This window comes from Phyllopteryx taeniolatus, chromosome 18 (assembly GCF_024500385.1).
Source record: "Phyllopteryx taeniolatus isolate TA_2022b chromosome 18, UOR_Ptae_1.2, whole genome shotgun sequence".
Classification (NCBI taxonomy): Eukaryota; Metazoa; Chordata; class Actinopteri; order Syngnathiformes; family Syngnathidae; genus Phyllopteryx; species Phyllopteryx taeniolatus.
The window spans coordinates 10,356,346-10,377,263 of NC_084519.1; the positions used below are offsets into that span (position 1 = coordinate 10,356,346).

General features: G+C 40.7%; 1 protein-coding gene across 3 annotated transcripts in view; it reads right to left on the bottom strand.

Annotated features, from left to right (window-relative positions):
• Nucleotides 1-1,664: 1,664 nt before the first annotated feature.
• The window catches only part of LOC133468709 (cannabinoid receptor type 1A), a 30,984-nt gene continuing 11,730 nt past the window's right edge, over nt 1,665-20,918 (bottom strand). The window contains exons 1-2 of one of the 3 annotated variants that reach the window (XM_061754927.1): nt 7,905-9,787; nt 1,665-5,591 (exon numbers count right to left, since the gene is read on the bottom strand). In XM_061754927.1, the coding sequence (XP_061610911.1) occupies nt 4,148-5,551 (1,404 nt within the window). In that variant the 5' untranslated portion in view covers nt 5,552-5,591; nt 7,905-9,787 and the 3' untranslated portion in view covers nt 1,665-4,147. Of the gene's footprint in view, nt 5,592-7,899; nt 9,788-20,918 lie in introns of those variants that run through there. The other 2 variants (XM_061754926.1, XM_061754925.1) reach the window with 2 other exon arrangements.

Consider the following 20,918-nt stretch of genomic DNA (forward strand, 5'->3'; position numbering starts at 1 on the left):
ATGTGAACAAAGGTGCTCAAGTTCTTATATAGTGGAGGAGGGGCAACTCATGCCGGGGCCTAAGTGTGTCACTGGACACAGTTTTAGCCAAGCACCCCCAAAAAATCAGGAAAACTGAAATGGTGAAAACGTTTAAAACTTTAAAACTCACTCTTTGCAAATGTTTTCAGCAATTACCTTCAAAGATTTATAATTTATTTAGAGACAAATCTCTGTATTCACTTCATAGGGTCTTATATTTGACTTCTATAGCCGTCAATGGCAGCGAATAGAGCTGTGTGCTGATTTTCTGCTACTATTTGATGGGAGTAGCTGTAGGAACTACAGGGAGGGAGTCCCCACTGCAGACAAAAATAATGTGAAAAATAACAACTACTAGTTGTTATAGAGATGCTAGTCTGTGTACTGGCTACTGTTGAGGTGTCCTTGAGCAAGGCATTGTCCCCTACAACATTCTTTGAACACCTCTTTCACACTGAATCTTTCCTTGCATGCCCGCATGTGTGATCTGGTTCTATATGTGCTTTGCAACACAAAGCATACATCCGAGTTTGCGTTGAATTTCTCCTTGAAGGACTATGATGAGTATAATAACTAACAACTAAATAACTATTGTTACATGAAGACTATTGTATGTGAGTGCATGTGTGTATACTGTATACAGTTCTGAATACTACAGTGTATCTTTACTGCTGTAACGCTTGAATTTATAATAAAACAAAAGCATGCTGTCGATATTAGACATGGAAATTGTACATTGCACATCTACAGTATAAATATGTTTAAAAAAAAGTTGAGCAAAGGTAGGAAAAGCTATATAAATGTCAAATGTGTTGCTGTTGGAACTTTAAAAATATTTGTCACTTGATCCAGGATCCAACATTTACAACATAACATCTTGGTTTCATTCAAGTCCTTTTTTTTTTTTTTTAAGTCATTTTGCAGTTTATTACCCATGAAATAAAAAGATATTTTTAGCTTTTTGCAGGTCGGGGTGTTCATTAGATGAACGAACAAAATCCTGTTGGCATGTGTGCAGACAGATGCTTCATTCCCCCCCCCCACAAGTCCTCTCCGCCAAGAGATGAGCAGAAGAGAGCAGATGTTGCTGTGTGATGCTATCGTGCAATTTGTCCCAGCGGGGATTATTAGAAATGCGATTAATACTAACCAATGTGTGGAAAATGGAAACTAAGGCTCGGTTTCTTGAGGAAGGCAGGGGGTAAAAATAGTAAAATATCCATTAGGGGGCGCTAAAACCTAGTAGATTGTGTGATTGGATGGAGCAAAGTGTGGGAAGTGGATGTTTATCCATCATCAATCCATGTTCTATATTGCTTGTCCTCATGAGGTTGGTGGAACTGGACTCCGTTGGAGGGCCAAAATGAAAAAGGAAGGCCAAAGCCCAGATACCCTTTACCTACTTTGCAATTTCCATCTTTTTTTTGGTGCAATTTTCAACTCCTTGTGTGATATGGATTTGCATATCTAGTGTATCTTTGTCACTGGGTTGTACTGTATGTTCTGTGTTGTGGCGGCAGGATGGGCGAAGAACAAATTTCTCACTTATTGAGACAGTAAAGTTAATCTTGAATCTTGAGAGTCAAGTCTGAGCCAAACGTGATGTTCATCATCATGAAATAATCAAATAGATTCAGACAAACTTGACAATCAGCTGCGACTTTATTGAAACAGTAATACTAAAAACACTTGACCGATTGTGACTTTTTTTGTTGTTTTGTCATTTTGCCACTACTGTACAGAAAGCCACTTGAGCGTTGACATTTTTTTTCATCTTCACTATTCAAGAATACACGAAGCAGCAGAAGCATTCACTGGTACACAGCTGTCATGGATAGCGTCACAGTAATAGAAAAACCTACAGAAGAACAACTGTGCTGTCAGATTCTAATAAATTAAAAAGCACTACATTGCTTATTTGAGGGAAAAAACAAATCACATTTTCTGAAATTAATTTGAAAGTGTGAACACTCCCCTCATCCATTTCTTTATTTACACACATAAAATGAACAGCAGACAATATTTCTATTTCGCTAAGAGTACTTCACTACAGGACTGTGCATGGGTGGCTTTTATGCAAAAAAAAAAAAAACTTTGACAAAAGAGACCCCACACTCTTCTGCAACATTAGCACTGGACACAACTCACTGTAATGATTCATTAAAGGCTTTGGGTTGGAACTATATCACCAAGTCACGAGGTATCACATCTAGTAAAAGCAGACACGAGATGACCGCCAGCTCGCACAGTTGTGACCAGCACACACTGTGTCTTAACTCATTTTGAATGTTCAGAATTTCCCCGCCACCCTCAAGCTGGACTGCAGAGCTGAGCCTTTGGATGCGAACTAGGGATGGGCATTGGAAATCATTTGTTGGATTGGCAATTGTGATCGTTGATGAATGGCAATCACAGGCGATAGAGAGGTCAAGAGGTCAGCGCCAGGAAGCAACCAGCAGAGGCGCTGTTGATTCATTCTCAAGTAGTATGTGGTAGAAGAAGAAGAGGTACGCTATGGCAATTTGGAGGACAGTACTGTACATCCACGCCATGAGCACAACTCCTTTGGCCCCATTTCCTTCGGCTCGAAATATATATTTAAAACAATTATTGTTAATTTCCCCCCCTAGTCAAATGCCCCTCCCTAATTGCACCACGATTTTCCGCATTACAACACTGTACGGTTGATGATTGTGATACTCTACACTCGCTAACGGCGAGCAAGTCAACAAATGTATACAATTATACAATGGTGATCGTCACCACTTTTTTGGAAAAATCTTTCGTTTTTAGCGTATATTCCAAAAAGCTGCATTGACATTTGTTTCTCGAGTTAAAAGCACTGTTTTTTTTTTTTTTTTTTTTTTTTTTTTTACATTGCACAAATCACCACTTGTTTCATTTCACACTCTCCTGGCACACCCGCCACTCACTCACTTGAGTGTTGTCAGAAGTATTAAAAAAAAGTGACCTGTCCTAATAATAACAGAAAATGTCTGTACGTGAAAGCCTGTGAGAAAGTCAAGGCGAGAGTGAGAGAGACAGCAAGAGAAAGTTTTCTTGAATTCATGGTGCCAATGGCACACAGTCAGACGTGTGAAATTCAAAATGTCAGTAGCCCCTTTTTCCCAACGTGAAGATAACATTGTTTCCAAAACCTGAAGTCACAGTACAAAAATATAAAATGCATTCACTAATTGGACTATCACGAAAGTTAATTGCAGAATTCCTTCAAGTCTATATACGACCTTGTAATACCATTTGGCACTTGGGCACACACTGTGCTCACACACTAACAATGGAGCAGAATTTGATTTTTGGGCAGAATCATTCCGTTGATGATACGTATGAGCATAGAATTCAAGCATGGAAAGTCACTTCTTAAGAAAAAAAAAAAGTGCTCGCTATCAAAATGACGCCGTCATCGCATCGGAAAACGAATGTTCTTGAAAAAGAACCTCAGTTGTCTTATTTATGAGATGACAAGCATCTAACTTTGACCCACAGTGGGTTAAACACTATGTTAAACAGTGATTGAGAGATTCATTATATACTTTTTGTGACATTTTTGTTTGGCGCTGTGTCGTGAGGTTTTTCGAGTGTAAAATATGTGCCTCAATAAATGTTGGGAAACAATGGTCTAATAAAGCTCCATCCATCCATTGTCTACACTGCTTATCGTGTTCAGGGTCACGGGGAACTGGAGCCCATCCCAACTGACTTCAAGGGAAAGCTGGACTCCACCCTGAACTGGTCAACCGCCTATCACATGGTGTATAGGAAACCATTCAAATTCACAATGGTACCGTCACTGAGTGGGAACTGAACCCTGAAGCACTACACCATCAGTGACCCAGTAAATATACTGTACCTATCATATCTTTTTTTTTCCAGTATTTCTTTATGTCTTTCAGTAATGGCAAAGAAAACTAGCACTTTTTTCTTATCGAAATGAGTATTTCTGCCAAATTTCATGCTTACAGTATGTTATCAAACGGACAATTATCTGCTCCAGTATAATATAGGCTAACTAAAATGTCATTTTTTCCCCAAATCAGGTTTTTTTTAAATGTGAAATGACAAGAAACATGACATGTACCCACTTTCCTCCACTCTTGATAGCCAATTAGACAGCTTCCGCAGAAGTCTCCGTGGACACGGACATTGTTACTTTGGCTATTTTCACAGTGGTCTTCACACAGCTCTCGGCGGCCCTGTTGGCCGAGATGTTGGCGTTGCGGTTCTGGCAGTCCGACTCGAGGCTGTTGTCCAGCTGCTGGCCGCTGCCCCGACAGGCGTGGCACGAGTTGAGGAAGGCATGCCTCAGGTCCTTGCTCCTCAGGGCGTAGATGATGGGGTTGACGGTGGAGTTGAGCAGGCAGAGCATGCTGCAGAACGCGAACACCGTCTTGATGTCGTCGTCCATCCTCCAGAAGAGGTCGTAGACCATTATGGCCAGCACGGGACCCCAGCAGATGACCAGCACCGCCAGGATGAGCACCAGGGTCTTGGCCAGGCGGATGTCCATGCGGGCCTGCTCGGGGCGCGTCATCTGCACCTTGGTGCCATCCGCAGAGTACACCACCAGGCTCTTCTGGGAGGTGCGGCTCAACATGCGCACGGCGTGGTGGTGCGCTTTCCACAGGATGTAGATGTAGGCGTAGATGATGAAAAGAACCAGCACGCTGGTCACCCCGATCCAGAAGAGCAGGTAGTTCTCGTCGATCAGGGGGAATATGTCGGAGCACACAGACATGAGGCGCTTGCAGTTCCAGCCCAGCAGAGGTAGCACGGCGATGACGATGGAGATGGTCCACATCATGCAAAAGGCGATGACCGCCTTGGTCCGGGTCACAATGCGCCTGTAGGCCAAAGGCCGGTGGATGGAGATATAGCGGTCGATGGCGGTGAGGAAGAGGCTGCCCACGGATGCGGTGAACGACGCCGTCACTCCGCCCAGCTTGAAGAGAAACACGTTGGGGCTGTCCTTCCGGTGGAATACATGGAAGTCCAAGAAGCTGTAGACGAAGATGACGCTGCCCAGCAGGTCGGCCACGGCCAGGCTGCCGATGAAGTGGTAGGACGGCCTGCAGCGGAGGGTGCGCGACTGCAGGATCACGCAGAGGACCACCAGGTTCTCCAGGACCGTGAAGGTCCCGAGCGTGAGTGACATGACGGCCACGGCCAGCTGTTGGCTGGGGGTCAGAATCATGAAGCACTCCATGTCCATGAAGTTCTCCCCGCATTGTATATTGTTGCCCTCGTCCCGGAACGTGCTCCGGTTGGACAAGAGCTCTGTGGCATTGGTGGGGTAGAAGCCCCTCAGGATCAGCTCCTCGTCCGGGGGGATCTTGTCAGGGAAGGCGTTACTGCGAAAGGAGGACAGAGGCTTCTGAAGGGAGAAGACGCCCTTGAAGTCCACATCGCTGACGGGCTCATCGTAGTTGGCGTCGTTGGAGCCCAGATATTGTAAACCAGAGGTGATAGTCCGGAAGGTGGTGTCGGCCACAGCGTCCAGCACAGACTTCATGTTGCTGTGTGAGACGAGACGACTGCAAGCTTACACCAACCTGCAAACGGACGACAAACGTCTCAGACATGAAAGAACCGATGTCATCGAGCCATTTTCATCATTAGGGTCACAGGTCATCTGGAGCCTACCCCAGATGACTCTGGGCGAGAAGCGGGGGACTGGTTGCGAGTCAATCGCAGAGCTGATACAGAATAAACCAGTGATTCTAGTGGTGTGCGGGCTCCCTCTAGCGGTAAGCAAAAGAATCACTGAATTAAATTTTCACACTATGTACGTTACAGCAGCTTGAACTTTTTAGTCATCCAGTACAGTTCAGTTGTATTTAACTTAAGTACAATACATAGGCATATAATGTTCGAGAATGGTTTTCAAACATTTATTTTGGTGAATTTTTTATTCAACTTTTATGTCCAATACATTCTAATTGAATAATTATCCAAGTACATTTTCCTTTATTTAAGCCAATATTAATGTTCCAACTGTGCATAATGTTACAGTGGCTTACAGTAATATGGAATGAACTTTTTCGGAATAACCTCTGCATCATTTTTGATGAACACTACCAACTAAGATGGTCATTATGGTGGTACTTGGAAAGCTAAGTATTTTTTGAGGTGGTACTTAGTGTAAAAAGTTTGCGATCCAGTGGTATAAACAAAGAAGCGATTCACACTCACATTCAAACTGAGGCACGGCCAATTTAGAGTCTTCGCTGAACCGAAGAGCATTTCACTTGCTTCAATTATGATTTTTTTCCTTGAAAGTCTTAATAAGGTATTATAAATTGTTATTGAAATTGTATTACTGTTGATGAAAGATAAAATAAGAAATACACTAGTTTCAGTTGGGGGGAGGGGTTTAATACTAACTTGTTTTAAGAAATCGTGCTGAAAAATAAAAGTTTTCTGATGTAATATATTCATAATTTCATTACTTTTTTAAGCCCAATTTTTGAGGGGTGAAGCAGACGCACTACCGACGAGTCCAACATGCTACCTCTGCACTATAATATTAATGATACTCTAATTCAGTTTTGACTGACACTGCCAGAAGTATATTCATTTAACAACACAGAACCCCATTCTAAGAGAATATTAGATACACCTCTCTTTATGCAAATTACAAACACACACACACCAAAAAAAATTGTTAAACTGATATGTTTCTGACTTGATTTTTTTTTTTTTTTTTTTGAGGGCACATTTATGTGCAAGTGTACCTTATGTTTTGGCCGGTAAGTGTAGTTCCAACAGGGGGCTGCAGCAGTGCTTTTTAGAGCCAAGAAACAGCCTTTACATTAATAGTTAATATTTTGTTTTACTTTAATATTTAAGAATATACACTGTTACCTCAATGAACTACACACACACACACACAGAGTCAAAACATGAGACACACCTCTCAGTATGCAAACTCCACCCACAACAATAAACATATTGTTATATTGATGCCTCTCGACTTTTTTTTAAAAGCAGATTTTTGTGCAGGTGTACCTAATGCTTTGCCCGGCACGTTTATTAATAATAGGGAGGATGCAGCAGAAGAAACAACCCTGACATGAATATGCAACTCATTTCAATTATAAATTCAATTACTTTATGCAAGTTTGATTGATCACTGGCGTCGTTTTTTGTTTTTTTTCTCCATGATGACGCGCCTCTCCCTGTCCGTGATCCATCGTTCCATCTGTTCTTCCTTGCTTGCTTTTCATGAGCGGCTGTAAAACTATGTATTCATTGTAACTTAATATGTGAAATCAATTTCAAAATGTATTTGATTATTGTACAGTTTTTTCAAGTTACAGACAAATCAATTTGTTTGTTCATCAGCATCTTTTTATTTTTTATTTTATTTTTTACATGAGGATGCACCTCTCCATGTCCATGACATATCTCTTTGTGTCTTCATCCGATTGGGAACTTGGATATGAAGAGGATTTTTGTGCAGGTGTATCTAATGTCCCCCCCCCCCCCAGTAAGTACAGTGGAGCTCCAGCATTGCTTTTGTGAGAATAATAAATGTAAATTAAGTCAATTATTTCACACTTTTTCTAGTTTTGTTTTAAACGCATTTGATTGATGATCAGCATCCCCCCCCCCCATGACGATGCTCCTCTTCTTGTCCATGAGATGTCTTTCCACGTTTTCATCCTTGCTCGAGGGACATAAACATGAACAAAAATATATTTTCATGCATTATCCAGGCCCGTGCAACATGAAAGAACAAAATTCACTTCATGATGCCTTCAGAAATGATGAACACACGATGTACGTTCGAATGATCGAAAGAAGTGTAAATGATGAGTTTAAAAAAAAAAAAAAAAGATGAAAATGATTGTATTTTACCTTACATAATTCCCTCCAGAGCGCAGATCCGCCCTTTATGTTTGCGCGTTAATCCAAAGCACAAGGGCAACATCCAACCTCCTCGGACTTTACGTAAAAATAAAGTGCGATTTAATAAAAATTAAGCTTTCTTGACATTTTGTGCCTCAAATTATACAGACGAATGCTTGTTTTTCAAAAAAATAAAAATAATTCCGTGCGTGCGTGCGAAAGTGTTTCTTCAGTTGGAGGATGCGAGCGCGGCTCCTCCAGACGCTCTGTGCTCTCCACACGCAGTAGGGCACACTTTTTTTTTCTTCTTTTTTTTTTTAATATATATAAGGCGTCGCGCCCTCAAACAACGTCACGTGACTGCATCCACCTTTTCAGATGGCCGGCCCCACGATGCGCAGTCAGTCAGTGCACACGCACGCGCACAAATCTCATTTGAATTCCCGGTGTTCCTTTTTCTTCTCTCCAAAGCAGCGAGCTCAAACAAAGAAGCATCATGCACAACAATATTTGTTTGGGATTTGGGAGGTTTGTAGTATAGTTACAGCTTATACAATCAGTATGTGGGTCAATCCAAAATTGAAGGAAAATTTAGACACCCAAATATTTTATGTTTTAAGAATGTCATTTTTGATTCACTCAGCTCAGTCTTCGACGGTACACTTTTAAAAAAATATTTTGTCACATGAGCACATCATATATTTTTGCTGGGTGTGGCGCAACCCTGTTACAGATACTCCAGCACCTGCAAAACATATTAAAAAAAAATATTGCTAAATAAATCCTTAACAATTAAAGGGGGAGTTTTTGGTATGCAGGCTCCCTCTAGTGGTACGTGAATGAATCACTAAATTTAATGTTCAAACTCTGCATAATGTTACAGTGATTTACACTTTTTTCTAATAGTACCGTACAGTACATTTATGTAGTTCAGTTGTATTTAACTTTTAAGTTCACTATATTTGCATTTAATCTTTTACAACTGCTTTCAAACATTTTTAAGTGCAATTTCTATTTAACTTTTGTGCGGAATTAATTCTAATTGAATCATCGTCATTTAAGTACAGTCTAACGCATACTTAATGTTTAAACTGTGCTTTATGTTACAGAGGCTTACAATAATATGAAATGATTAAAGCCTTTTAGGAATAAAACTTCCGTCTCGTTTTTGATATGACACATAGGCCCTACGCTGTCGTATTTTAATGGTGGTCATGACAGTGGTTGGTACTTAGTTATAAAGCAGAAACAGTTTCCCGTTTTTTGTAGAGCATAACGTAAACATTCACAGGACAGGGAAGAAAACGTAAGCGAACCCTTGGATTTAATAACAGGTTGAGGCTCCTTTGGCAGCAATAACCTCAACCAAACGTTTCCTGTAGTTGCAGATCGACAACGACCGGGATACATGTTGGACCGCTCCTCTTCACAAAATGTTTGCAGTTCAGCAAGATTCCGGAGATGTCTGGTGTGAATAGCTCTCTCGAGGTCATGCCACAGCATCTCAACCGGGTTGAGGTCAGGACTTTGACTTAGCCACTCCAGAATACGCATTTTCTTCTTCTGAAGTCATTCTGTTGCTGATTTGCTTCATCTATACTGATGCGACACCCATCCTCTTTTGAGTTTCAGCTGTTGGACAAATGGCCTCGAGTTTTTCAGCAAAAGATCTTGAGAAACTTGTGAATTTATTTTTCCATTAATGACAGCAAGCTGTCCAGGCTTTGTGGAAGCAAAGCACGCCCATACCAGGATGCTCCATTCGTTACCATGGCGACGACAACAATAATGGAGTGCGCCGTGTGTTTGTAAGAACAAAATGGGGAAAAACCATGTTAGTGGTCACCAGTGCTCGGGAGAGGACCTTCGTTTAAGGCTTGCTTCAGGTATGTTCACGTACTTGTAATACGACACCGGTCACAAGCAGGCAATAAAATGTTACGTAGCCTAGCAAGCTAGTGGTAGCACGAACGGTTGGACGTAAACATGCCGCCGTTGTGTCGAATCATGCTCTAAAGTTTCGGTGTTGGTGAAGTAATTTAATTAAAAAAAAAAAGTAATTTAATTACAGTATGTTAGCACCCATTATTTCTGTCACGTAATGTCGGTTTGACCTGACTGATTAGAATACACGATCTGACTAGAGCAGTTATTTCCAACCTTTATGGAGCCAAGAAACATATTTTACAATTGAAAAATCTCACGGAACACCAACAAACAAAAATGTCATTAATGTGGATACATTAATTACTGTCCTTCCTACTTCCTGCCATCTAATAGAAGACCATCTATCATTTGTTCTGTCTGTCACTATGCCTCATTGGCAGAAATAGATGAACAAAGATACATTATGTATTGTAAATATATTTTTTGGAGCAATTAAGTACAACTATATCCAGTAAATGAACAAGTCATTTAAATAGACACATTCCTCCATCAGGTGATCGGTTATCGTTTTTTTTTAAACTCGCTGATCGATGGTCAGCCCCAAAACTCCTGATCGTGTAAAGCCTAGTAGTAAGTCTTCTTAGAGCTATTTGGAGTGAGGCTTGATACACATTAGGCAATGCTTCTTGATGAGATCATTCTAAACTGCTGCGTGGGTTACACCTGGCTCTGATTAGCTCTTGGACAATTCCTAGCCTAGAGGTTAACTTACTTTTTCCTTCCTGTCCTGTGAATCTTTACAAGTCATTTTCAATACAAATATGAAAAGATAATTGTTTGTATGGTATTAGTTTAAGCAGACTGTTTATTCTTCAGACCACATTTTACGACCAATTTAAGCAGAAATTTAAGAAAGATTCACAAAATATTAAACGTTAGATGTTGACCTCAAGGTCTCGTGAAGCAGAGAAGCCTCCCAAAATTACCCGAATACAGTGAAGCGATCTGCTGAGCAAACGATCTCGAATGACTTTTTTTCTCAGCAGGTATAGCTCCAGTGTGTGACATGCTTTAGGAATATTCTCTTTTGCGCCAGGGCTTCACATACGCAGTGATAAAGTGCCATTGATTGTGAAGCAATGGTCTTATCATTCTGGTATGCAAAAAAAAAAAAAAAAAAAAAAAAAGAAGCTGCATAAAACGTGCATGTTTCAAGCGGTTTCAATGGTACACTGCTTGTAAGATACGGTTGAAGCTAGAAGTGAAAATTCTCGTCTCGTAAGCGATTATATGATCATTCCAGTTGGCAACAAAGCTTGCACGAACATTGCCTAAAACCTGCAATGTTCTTGCTAACACAACATGAGATGTGTCATGGTCCACCGATAATTACATATTGTTACAACAGCAACAAAACAAAAAGATTGTGAAGTCAACTGTGAGCTCAATTTGCAGGAACAAAAAGTTAAATTCTTCTCACATGTAAAGCTTTTGAAAAAAACAACTGCAAGCCACGTAAAGGCTTTTATAGGTTGCACACCTACTTGACAGTCAGAGTGCGCCTCTGTTGTTGCTTGAATAATTAACTAAACCTCCGCCAACAGACATTCATCAGCTCGGATGCTGATAAGCTGGAACCGGTCAAATTGATGTCTTTTTTTTTTTAAATTATGCCTTCGACTTACCCGCCAAGTTTGAATAATTAACATAAAAGTTTCTGCAAAATGTGCAAAGAAACCTGTGTGTGTGCACGCGCAACTTGACCAATTACCCTTTGTCAAGTGGCCTTGCAGGTCTCTAAACATTAAATTTGCATGTATTTATTTGGCAAACATCACAAAGACATTAACCCAGCTTCTTTTTTTTTGGGGGGGGGGGGGCACAAAGGTTGAATTTGCGTTTTTCAAATCAGGCAACAAACATGGTCTTTCTTGTCCTTCAGTATAACTTTTGACTTTATTGCCATTCAGGTAAGCACAAGTGTAGACAGAACAACATTTCGGAAATCCAAAATTTGGCTCAGCGCAGTATTTAGAATCCATGTACAGTATGAATACAGAACGAATTTGAACTATATAAACACGCAGTTCAGATCTACAGTAACGTGCAGCATATTGTGCAAAATTCAGTAGTAGGAGAGGGGGGGGGGGGGATTGTCTGGGGGCCATTGGGTTGGTCACGCTTCAGTCTAGGGTGGGTCACACCGGGCCAAAAATGTCTCCGCCAAAGCAGTCACTGGTGATGTTTGTTGTCATTCACGCTCACCGGAGCACATATAGCAGCATCACACCCCAATTAATTTGATTGTCGTGTGTGGTTTGGAGACGTTGTGTTAAACAAAAATAAAAACAGAATACAATGATTTGCAAGTCATGGTCAACCTATATTTAATTGAATACACTACAAAGATGAGATATTTAATGTTCAAACTGATAAACTTGATTGTTTTTAGCAAATAATCATTCACTTAGAATTTTATGGCTGCAACACGTTCCAAAAAAGGCTGAGAAAGTTGAGGAATGCTCATCAAACACCTGTTTGGAACATCCCACAGGTGAGAAGGCTAATTGGGAGCAGGTGGGTGCCATGATGGGGTAGAAAAGGAGCTCAGTCATTCACAAGCAAAGATGGGGCGAGGTTCACCTCCTTGTGAACAAGTGCGTGAGAAAATAGTCCAACAGTTTAAGGACAATGTTCCTCAACGTACAATTGCAAAGAATTTAGGGATTTTTAGTGGTGTGCGGGGGGCATTTGAACCTGAATTGAATGGGTTCTTCCACTGCACGTGTGTTACTCCTCCCAAACAATCTTCCCATTAAACCTTTGTTAAACCGAAGTGAAGAAATTTCCATTGTTTTTATGTCTGAATTAAAAGTGGTTAACTACTTTTTTTTTTTTTTTTTTTTACACTTGTATAGCAGTTAATGTGTGAGCTGCATCTGGAATGTGAATCACCTTCACATGCCTTTGCCCTAAATGTTTAGACTGAGCGCTTTATTGTTTTCGTGTCTTAATTAAGAGTGGTTAACGTCTTATATGACAGTTAAGAATGTTCTAAAACGTGATTGTGAGGCGCATCTGCAACGTGAACCACATTTGCATTAAACCTTTGTTATTAAAGTTAAGACTGGTTTGTTTTAATGTGATAAACAGCGGTGACCTCCATTTAAGATTTGCGTGACCGCTGAGAACGTTACAAAACGCAATAAGTGAGGCGCGTCTATGACGTAAATCTTTGTATTAAAGTTCAGAGTGAAGATTTTCAAAGTTCAAAATGAGATGTGTGAAGTGCATCACCTTCGCATTCAACCTTTAACATTAAAGTGCCAAATTTTCGATTGATTTTGTCTGACCGTCTTCCGTGTGACAGTCTGGAATTTTAAAATTCGATGTGAATCACCTTCGCGTTAAACCTTGTCATGAATGTTAAGCATTTTCTCTTGCTTTTGTGTCTGAACTTCTTTCTACACTTGTATGACAGTACAGAATGATTAAAAATAATATTCCAATTCCCACTGTCCCGGAAAGGATTGGACCTGCTTGTATATGCAACAAAACCACCTGCTAGTGCACGCTGTCCACATAAAAAGTTACATTTAATAGCGTATCATTTGGATCCATTTGGCCACACGGCACAGTTTGCGTTCCCCCCGAATGTTGTGACAGTTTTCCACTGATTCGTTTGGCATGCTAACCTGTTCGTGAGCAATGAGCGATGGCTCAGGCAAAAGCTTCGGGCCATCTGGCTTTCAGCTGTGCTACATAACATTTTGTCCTCCGCTGACTCACTCTGGATCCATGTATCAGTGGAGGGAGATAGAGAGGCAAAGCAAAAACAATGCAGTACATAAAACTTGCCTGGTTGGATTTAATGTATTCCAGAACTTTTTGGTCTGAGCAATCGAGGAAGTTTAGGGCACTAATTAATGGAAGGTAATTCAGAGGTGCAACAGGTTGATGCATGACGTTTTAAGTGCTTCCTTCCTTGCCCCTGGCCTCACATTAACGTGACGCTGAAAGAGGCCCGCGATCGTGCATTTTTGCATCTTTCCTTCGGGTTGTTTAAGCCTCTTTGTAGTCACAGAGCACGCCGTGACTCCCAGGGAGAAATAGGATAAACACAGGCTGTCTTACATCCCATTATTCTTTATTCCTATTGGTATTTCCCTGATCTGAAGATTAGCATGTTTTTCCTATATAGGCTAACGTGGTGATTAAGCACGTGTCAAATGCGCCTGAAAATTGGTCACACGTACTTCATGCAAAAGCTGATTTCCCGCGCGTTACTTTGTCATAATTCTGTGCTTATGGCTGGCGAGAATGATGCCGATACATGTGCGTTTCAATGAAGCACACCATTTAAATGCGTAAAGCGCGGACGTCCGTATTGGAACAGCTGCACCATCGGGTTACACTCGGTCTTGATGAGTTTCTATTAGGATCCGTGATGGGGAGATTTAATTAGATCAGACCAGCCAATAAAGGCCATCTGTGCGTGAGTGCATCAGTGTTTGTTGCAAGGTGACACACACTTGTATATGTAGGTTCACAAAAACTCATGAGCATCATTAGATTAGATTAGATAAACACAATAACTGTACTTAAAATAAAAAACGGCCCTCTTGGTTACCAACAAATCAATTGTCGATTTTGGCTTGTACAGTGCCTTGAAAAAGTATTTGCCCCTTTTTCTGATTCTTTTTTTTTTTTTTTTTTTGCAGTTTCCCCACTTTAATGCTTCAGATCATCAAACAAATGTAAATATCAGACAAAGATAACCCATGCTGCTTTTAAATGATGATTTCATAGTTGGTCGGGCCTCAGCAGCAACAACCGAGATCAAGCCTTTTCTAAAACTGGCAATGAGTCTTGAACTTTAACATCTCTGTGGAGATATTTTGGCTCAGAATTGTTTTAATTCAGCACCAAATGGAGGGTTTTCCAGCTAAGCCACTCTAAAATCCTCTTTTTTTTTTTTTGAAAACCATTCAAACGTTGACTTGTTTTTGTGTTTTGGATCATTATCCTGCTGCACAACCCAAGTGCGCTTCAGCCTGAGATCACTAACTTATGGCCGAACATCCTCCTTCAGGATTTTCTGACAAAGAGCAGAATTCACCGTTCCATCAATCACAGCAAGTGAGTCCATTCCAATAGTTGAAAGAAACTCTTCTTCGTTGGTCTGCCTGACTGTTTTATACTGCCGCCCGGTGGCCAAGACGCGCACACCAGAAGGAGCTGCAACGAATTGATGCTCAAACTGTTTCATGATTTACATTCTATTCAATTATGATATTACTGCATGTTTGTAAGATGTTCCAAATTAAGGTGTTGACATGCATTTGAATGTTATTTTCATGTTGTCTTTGCTCTCCTGTCATCCGCGCTGCTAAACGGCACAAACGAGCACGGCCCACAAAACATTATTCCATCTCCCTCCACCTACACGAGTCACTAAATACCCCGAGTGGCAGCAGACAGAAATCAATTCCGGCCAATCAGATAAAACTAAGCTTGGATTGACTTTCCTGAGGAGGCTGCATGAATCACTTCATCAGCCCTGTAGCTCATGCCGTAGTCACACTCCATGGCCTCTTTTGGTGACAAATTCACAGGCCGAGGCTAAAACGTCAGTCATCCCGGCCGGTCTCGAAATGTATCCCACCAGACATGATCCATGATCAAAGTAGCTCAACGGAGCTATCTTGCTGTGATAAGGAAGTTATTAACACATCCCATGTCTAAAGGGTTGTAACAACAGTTTTTCTTGTAATCGGCAATTTTTGATTTTACACCCTGGACTGGTCAGGCAGTCGCAGGGCACAGAGAACGAACCGGTCACACTCACATCTGTGGACAAAAGACACGCAATCTTCTGACTGGACGAAGGAAGACCTGGACATTATGACAAAAAGACTATCAATCAGTCCAAATGAAAGATAACAAGATCCTTTGAGTTTGCTAATTTTAAGAGAATTGTTATAAATAGGGATATTCGATACCTTTTTTTTTTTTTTTTTTTTTAGATGATAACAGTACGAGTATTCACTCTTGAGTACTCACCGATACAGAGTCCCGATACCACTAGTAACTAAAACAATGACATATAATTGTGAACTGATCTTTCTATCTTTCTGACGCACGAGATGAGTCGCCGATGTGTCAAAGCACTGAAGTGTAGCGCCAGCTACTAGTGAGGATGACTTAACTTGACTTATTATTATTTTTTTTTGTATCGCTGGCCGGTATTGGCAGCCTTCAAGAGTACCCGAGACCTTGAAATAAGGCCGGTATCGCCTCGATACCGCCCACTCCTAGTTATAAACACGCAAAAATGTTCAAAGTAAATGTGACCTGTATATTGCACTGAAACGTCTACGGAGAGCTCCATAAAATGTGTGCAATACAGAAATGACATCCACAAAGAGGTATTTCTTGATTTTGTGGGGAGGCAGAAGGAAGAAACCATTAAATTGAGGTAAAATTCTTCTCCTCTGAGAGCGCCTCCCGTCCTCAGTCCACCGCAACATTGTGTTTGTTCTCTTTGCACATTGGCTGAATCGCTTTAGCACTCTCACATCAAGGTCTCGCCTGGCCATTCATGCGCAAGTTGCATTAATGGCAGCTTTTTAAACTTATGTGTAAATATTGTAGTTCACCTTGCAGGACTGATTACGCTTATCTCTAAGTTTTTGGTTTGACATTTTGGGAATCTGCACAATATTAAAGTGAAACGACGTGCTCTGAGCAAATATAATCTTTATATTCCATGATTAATGTTCGAAGCCATGCTAGCAACTGTCTGGGAAGTCGTAGTTAAACTCTGTCAAAGTAGGACATAATTAATCTTTCTATAATTGTCAGTTAATAACAATACTTGCATGACCTTCAATTTTTTTAAATATACACTGTTTCAAAAGCAATGATAATTAATAGTTACATACAATTCATTTTTTTTCTTCTACATTGCTCTGAGATATTTTCAAAAGATTAAGTTGTTTTCTTGAAAAACATTTTGCCTTTTTGTCCTCAAGATTTTCCTATTTGCAGATCAAATATTTTGAGTTCTTTTTTTCCTCTTTGTGTTCTTAACATGAAAAAATATATATTATTAATATACTACATTATATATACTATAAGTTAGTGGAACGTAGCTCAATGTTATGGAGTGAAAATAATGTTTTTTTCTTAACAACAACAACAACAAAAATGCATTACAACTACTCTGACAAGTACAACGTATCCAAAAGGTTACTTAAGTATATGAAACGGAGTAAATGTCATGTGACATCATTTGTTCTTTGTCCTGTGGTCCGAATACTCTTTCGTCCACTCTGACCAAGAACTTCTTGGGAGGGAGGTGTGCAATGTCAAATTCAACTAAGCATTTAAGTTTCAATATGATTTCATGCCTTATAAAGTGTTAAAATGTAATGTGACTTATGAGCTTCCTTCCACGCAGACAATTTTTTACTCTTCCAAAGACCAACATAAGGTCACACACAGAAGATTGCTTCCCCCCCCCTTTGTGTGAGTTATTATTATTATTCTTTTTTTTGGGTGTAGTAAGAGCATTTTTGGTGAATAAGAATGTCTCTGAGGTGTGTGAGAGGGTTTAAGGTGTGAGTGAGAGGTTTTTTTTTTTTTTTTTTTTTTTTGGGTGAGTGTGAGGTAGACACCCCCCGCTGGGAAGGGGGGCAGATGGTGAGGATGTCCTGGTATAGCACATCCTATGTGAGGTGCGAGACCAGGACATCCGACCTTGCAGCGAGGCCCCGATGTGCAAAAAGGACTCGCGGTTCCATCTGGGCTCGAACACATTAAGTCACTTCTCTGACATTAGAAGCAAGGGAGACACGATGTTATTGTCGACAGTTATTGGACGCTATCAAATCGTATAGTCAGCTGCCTTTTTATTTGGAAAGCAAGCCCTTGGGTAGGGAAAAGTACCAGGAAAAGTATAATGTTTTGTTGTACTTTTTCTGACTGCGTGTCTGATGTGCTTTTTATATGCTTTTTATATGCACTTTCCTGTAATTTATCTTTAGACAAGGTCATAAATTGCACTTAAAACACAAATCATTCCTGATTCATAATATGTCGTTGCTGTGGCAATGTAGATCACCAGAATTGCTCAGTTGTTTTTTTTAACACGTCTCCCTCGTCTTTTTTGGGGGGGGTCGCAATCATTTGTGACCCTATGAAATAATGACATCGGCGCACCGCGCCTACACGACGAGAGGTTTTTTCGAGGGGCACGGACAGTGGCGCCGCTAGGGATTTTGGGCCCAAAATGGCCATCAATTTCCTTTCCCTTACGACGCATAAATACTTTGCCATATGTTATATTAAAGCTCTGGTCGTTGTTTTCAACAGTTGCACTTCAAATTTTAGGCTATATATAACCTTACATACTTATTACTAAAATAATAAAATCTCATTTTAACAACAGCCTTTAATATAGCTGATTTTTGTTTTCTTTATTTTTCTCAAGTTGCCTCCAGAACTAGACTGTTATAGTAACAAACTAGAGGCTGACAGATCATGTCTCAAACAGCACAGTAAAGATTATGAGGCAAATTAATTTCTCTACATGAAATTCTCAATTGAATTGCCGATCTGTATTAATTATAAAATGCATGATGAAAACAGCACTGGGGACAGCAAAGTTTACATTGTGTATTGTTTGTTTCCTGATACACCTATCTAACCCAAATACTAATTTCAAAGGAAACATATAATGGAAAGTTGACTTTTTAATAGCTTGTATACAAATAGTGCAGTTGGTCTCTGGAGTGCCTGTCCACCCATCAAGCTCGAATTTAAACAACCAAGTAAATCTGCGTATTGCTAAAAAATGTCTTCTACACTGTTACGTAATAGTGGGGCTAATTTACATAATGACCGCCCCCAGGCTGAGTTTCTCCGCTCATGATTGGGCAGGTCATTGTCAATGAACGCCAGAGTCCGTCGGAAGAACTACACAGAGGCGCTGTTGCCTCAGAGCCAAAAGAAAAGAAAAAAAGTAGTTTGTCAGCTTAATGATGAAATGCTTGAGGGAAAACACAATCAAATGTTTACGGGCGCTCGCTTTATGGGTGTTGGGGATATGGTAAATTAACGAGTGGGGCTTTTGTGCTTGCGCCATTAATTTGCAGCCTGGATGCGGAGGGGCGAACATCTGCTCTGGGGGGGGGGGAATCTCTGTCTCTCTAATAACACCACAAAAAGTATCTGGCTTGGTTGCTCATTGCTTAAAAAAAAAAAAAAAAGTCCAGCATGGGTCAGAAAAGTTGCTAATTGTAGCGCCGCCCCCGGTGGTCAGTGTAGCAAAAAGCGTAGTCGACATTTGCTTAAGCCAGAACGGCCCCCTAAGACCAGTGAGTGACAAGTGGATCTTAAATGTGCTGGAATTCTTTAATCTTTGTGTATTTTGACCAAAGAATGTCATAGACATCTTATTAAGACACCCTGGAACTGTTTGTAATTGTGGGGAATTACATAATCTATCTCCTTTAAATATATAGAACATTCAGTTACCCTTCTATCTCCTAGCGCAATGCTGATCTTCTGTTGCGACTGGATTGACATGGATGTCCTCTCTTCTAATGACTAATTTCACCTCATTAGCAGCCCTAAATTGTCTCTCAATTGTTGCGGGCCAAAGTGGCACCGATGGATGTATATTCATAAATCAAATCTGTTTGTCAGCCATGTCTACATCAATACATAATTTGAGCGAGGTTGTAAAATTTCTTCCCAATCTGTCGTCACAAATCCCTGCCAAAAGACAACGCCGCAAATTGGCGTGGACCGACCGGCTGCATGTACCTGCCTGTCTGTCAAGTGCAACCATCCCGAACCTCCGCTGAATTGGCACGACGGAGGCCTTAGATATGCTGTTGGCATGACAACCAGAGAGGGATCTAAATGTCAGAGCCAAGGTTGAGCACAAACAAAAACAGAAGAACATCATCATTACTTCCACAGGGGAAGATAACAACAGAGAAGCGCACCAAAAGAAAAAGAAGGCCAATCATAAGATGTTCCGAGCCAATTATCCCGTGGACATCCGGATAGGTGCGAGGAAGCCGCCTCTTGTCTGCACAACACCTGTAAATTCCACTTCAGAACAGGCTGTTGACCTGGCAGTGCGGGCATGATGGAGACCAAGGCGAGGACATGGCGTTGAAAAGGAAAAAAAGGTGTGGGAAAACAGTTAACATCTGCTCCGCCGAGCACTTATGAAGCTCTGGCGTCATGGAAACAACATCCAATTCGAATGAGCGGTGCAGCTTTGCGTTGCATCCTGCCTAATAGCGGGATTCTTCGCCGCGCACCGTCACGGGGATGTGATCCCCCCGCAAAGCGTCACGGTCAGCAGAGCCTCGCAAACAAGCCCAACACTTGTTAAATCCACATTGTCAGTCTGATTGAGTCTGCAGCAGTCACTTAAGATGACATTTTGTCTGATATCGTAACGTGACGGTGGAAATACTGCATACAAAATGTCTACTCTCTCATTTTTGTTTTTTACGTTTGTCTGCTGTTTTTCCGATATATTAACCTGTTTTAAACTTAATTTATTCAAAGGTATAAGTGTGTGTGTGTGTGCTTATATATAAATGACAAGGAATGAAATGACGTAATTGCATTAGAAAGTTATGTAATTGCAATCCACTGCATTACTGAATTACACTACATTTCCATGATTACAATTTTAGTTCCATTTGAAATAAAAGCCACAAAGGTTTCCTTCCTAAAGCCGACGCTTGTGATTGGCTCGCTCTAGTCTTGAGCCGTTCTGCCGTAGTCTCAAAGATATTTTTCCAAATACGACCTTGAAGTGGCGCAATCTTGAGGTATTAGTTTGTCTGAGAAAACTGGTCAGGGAGGCTGCCACATCCCCAGTTAGAAGAAGGTTTACACGCTTGCAACTACGCTGCAACCACATTATCTCAGTTTACTTCCCATACCGATAAAAAAAAAATATATATATATATTTTTGTTTTGGTCTTCTTTTCTTGCAAAGGTAATACATCACATTAATGGTGGAAAAGGTTGTGAAATGATATTCTTGGTCTCCTTTTTCATATAAATAACCTGGCATTTGAACAAGGGTGTGTAGACGTTTTATATCC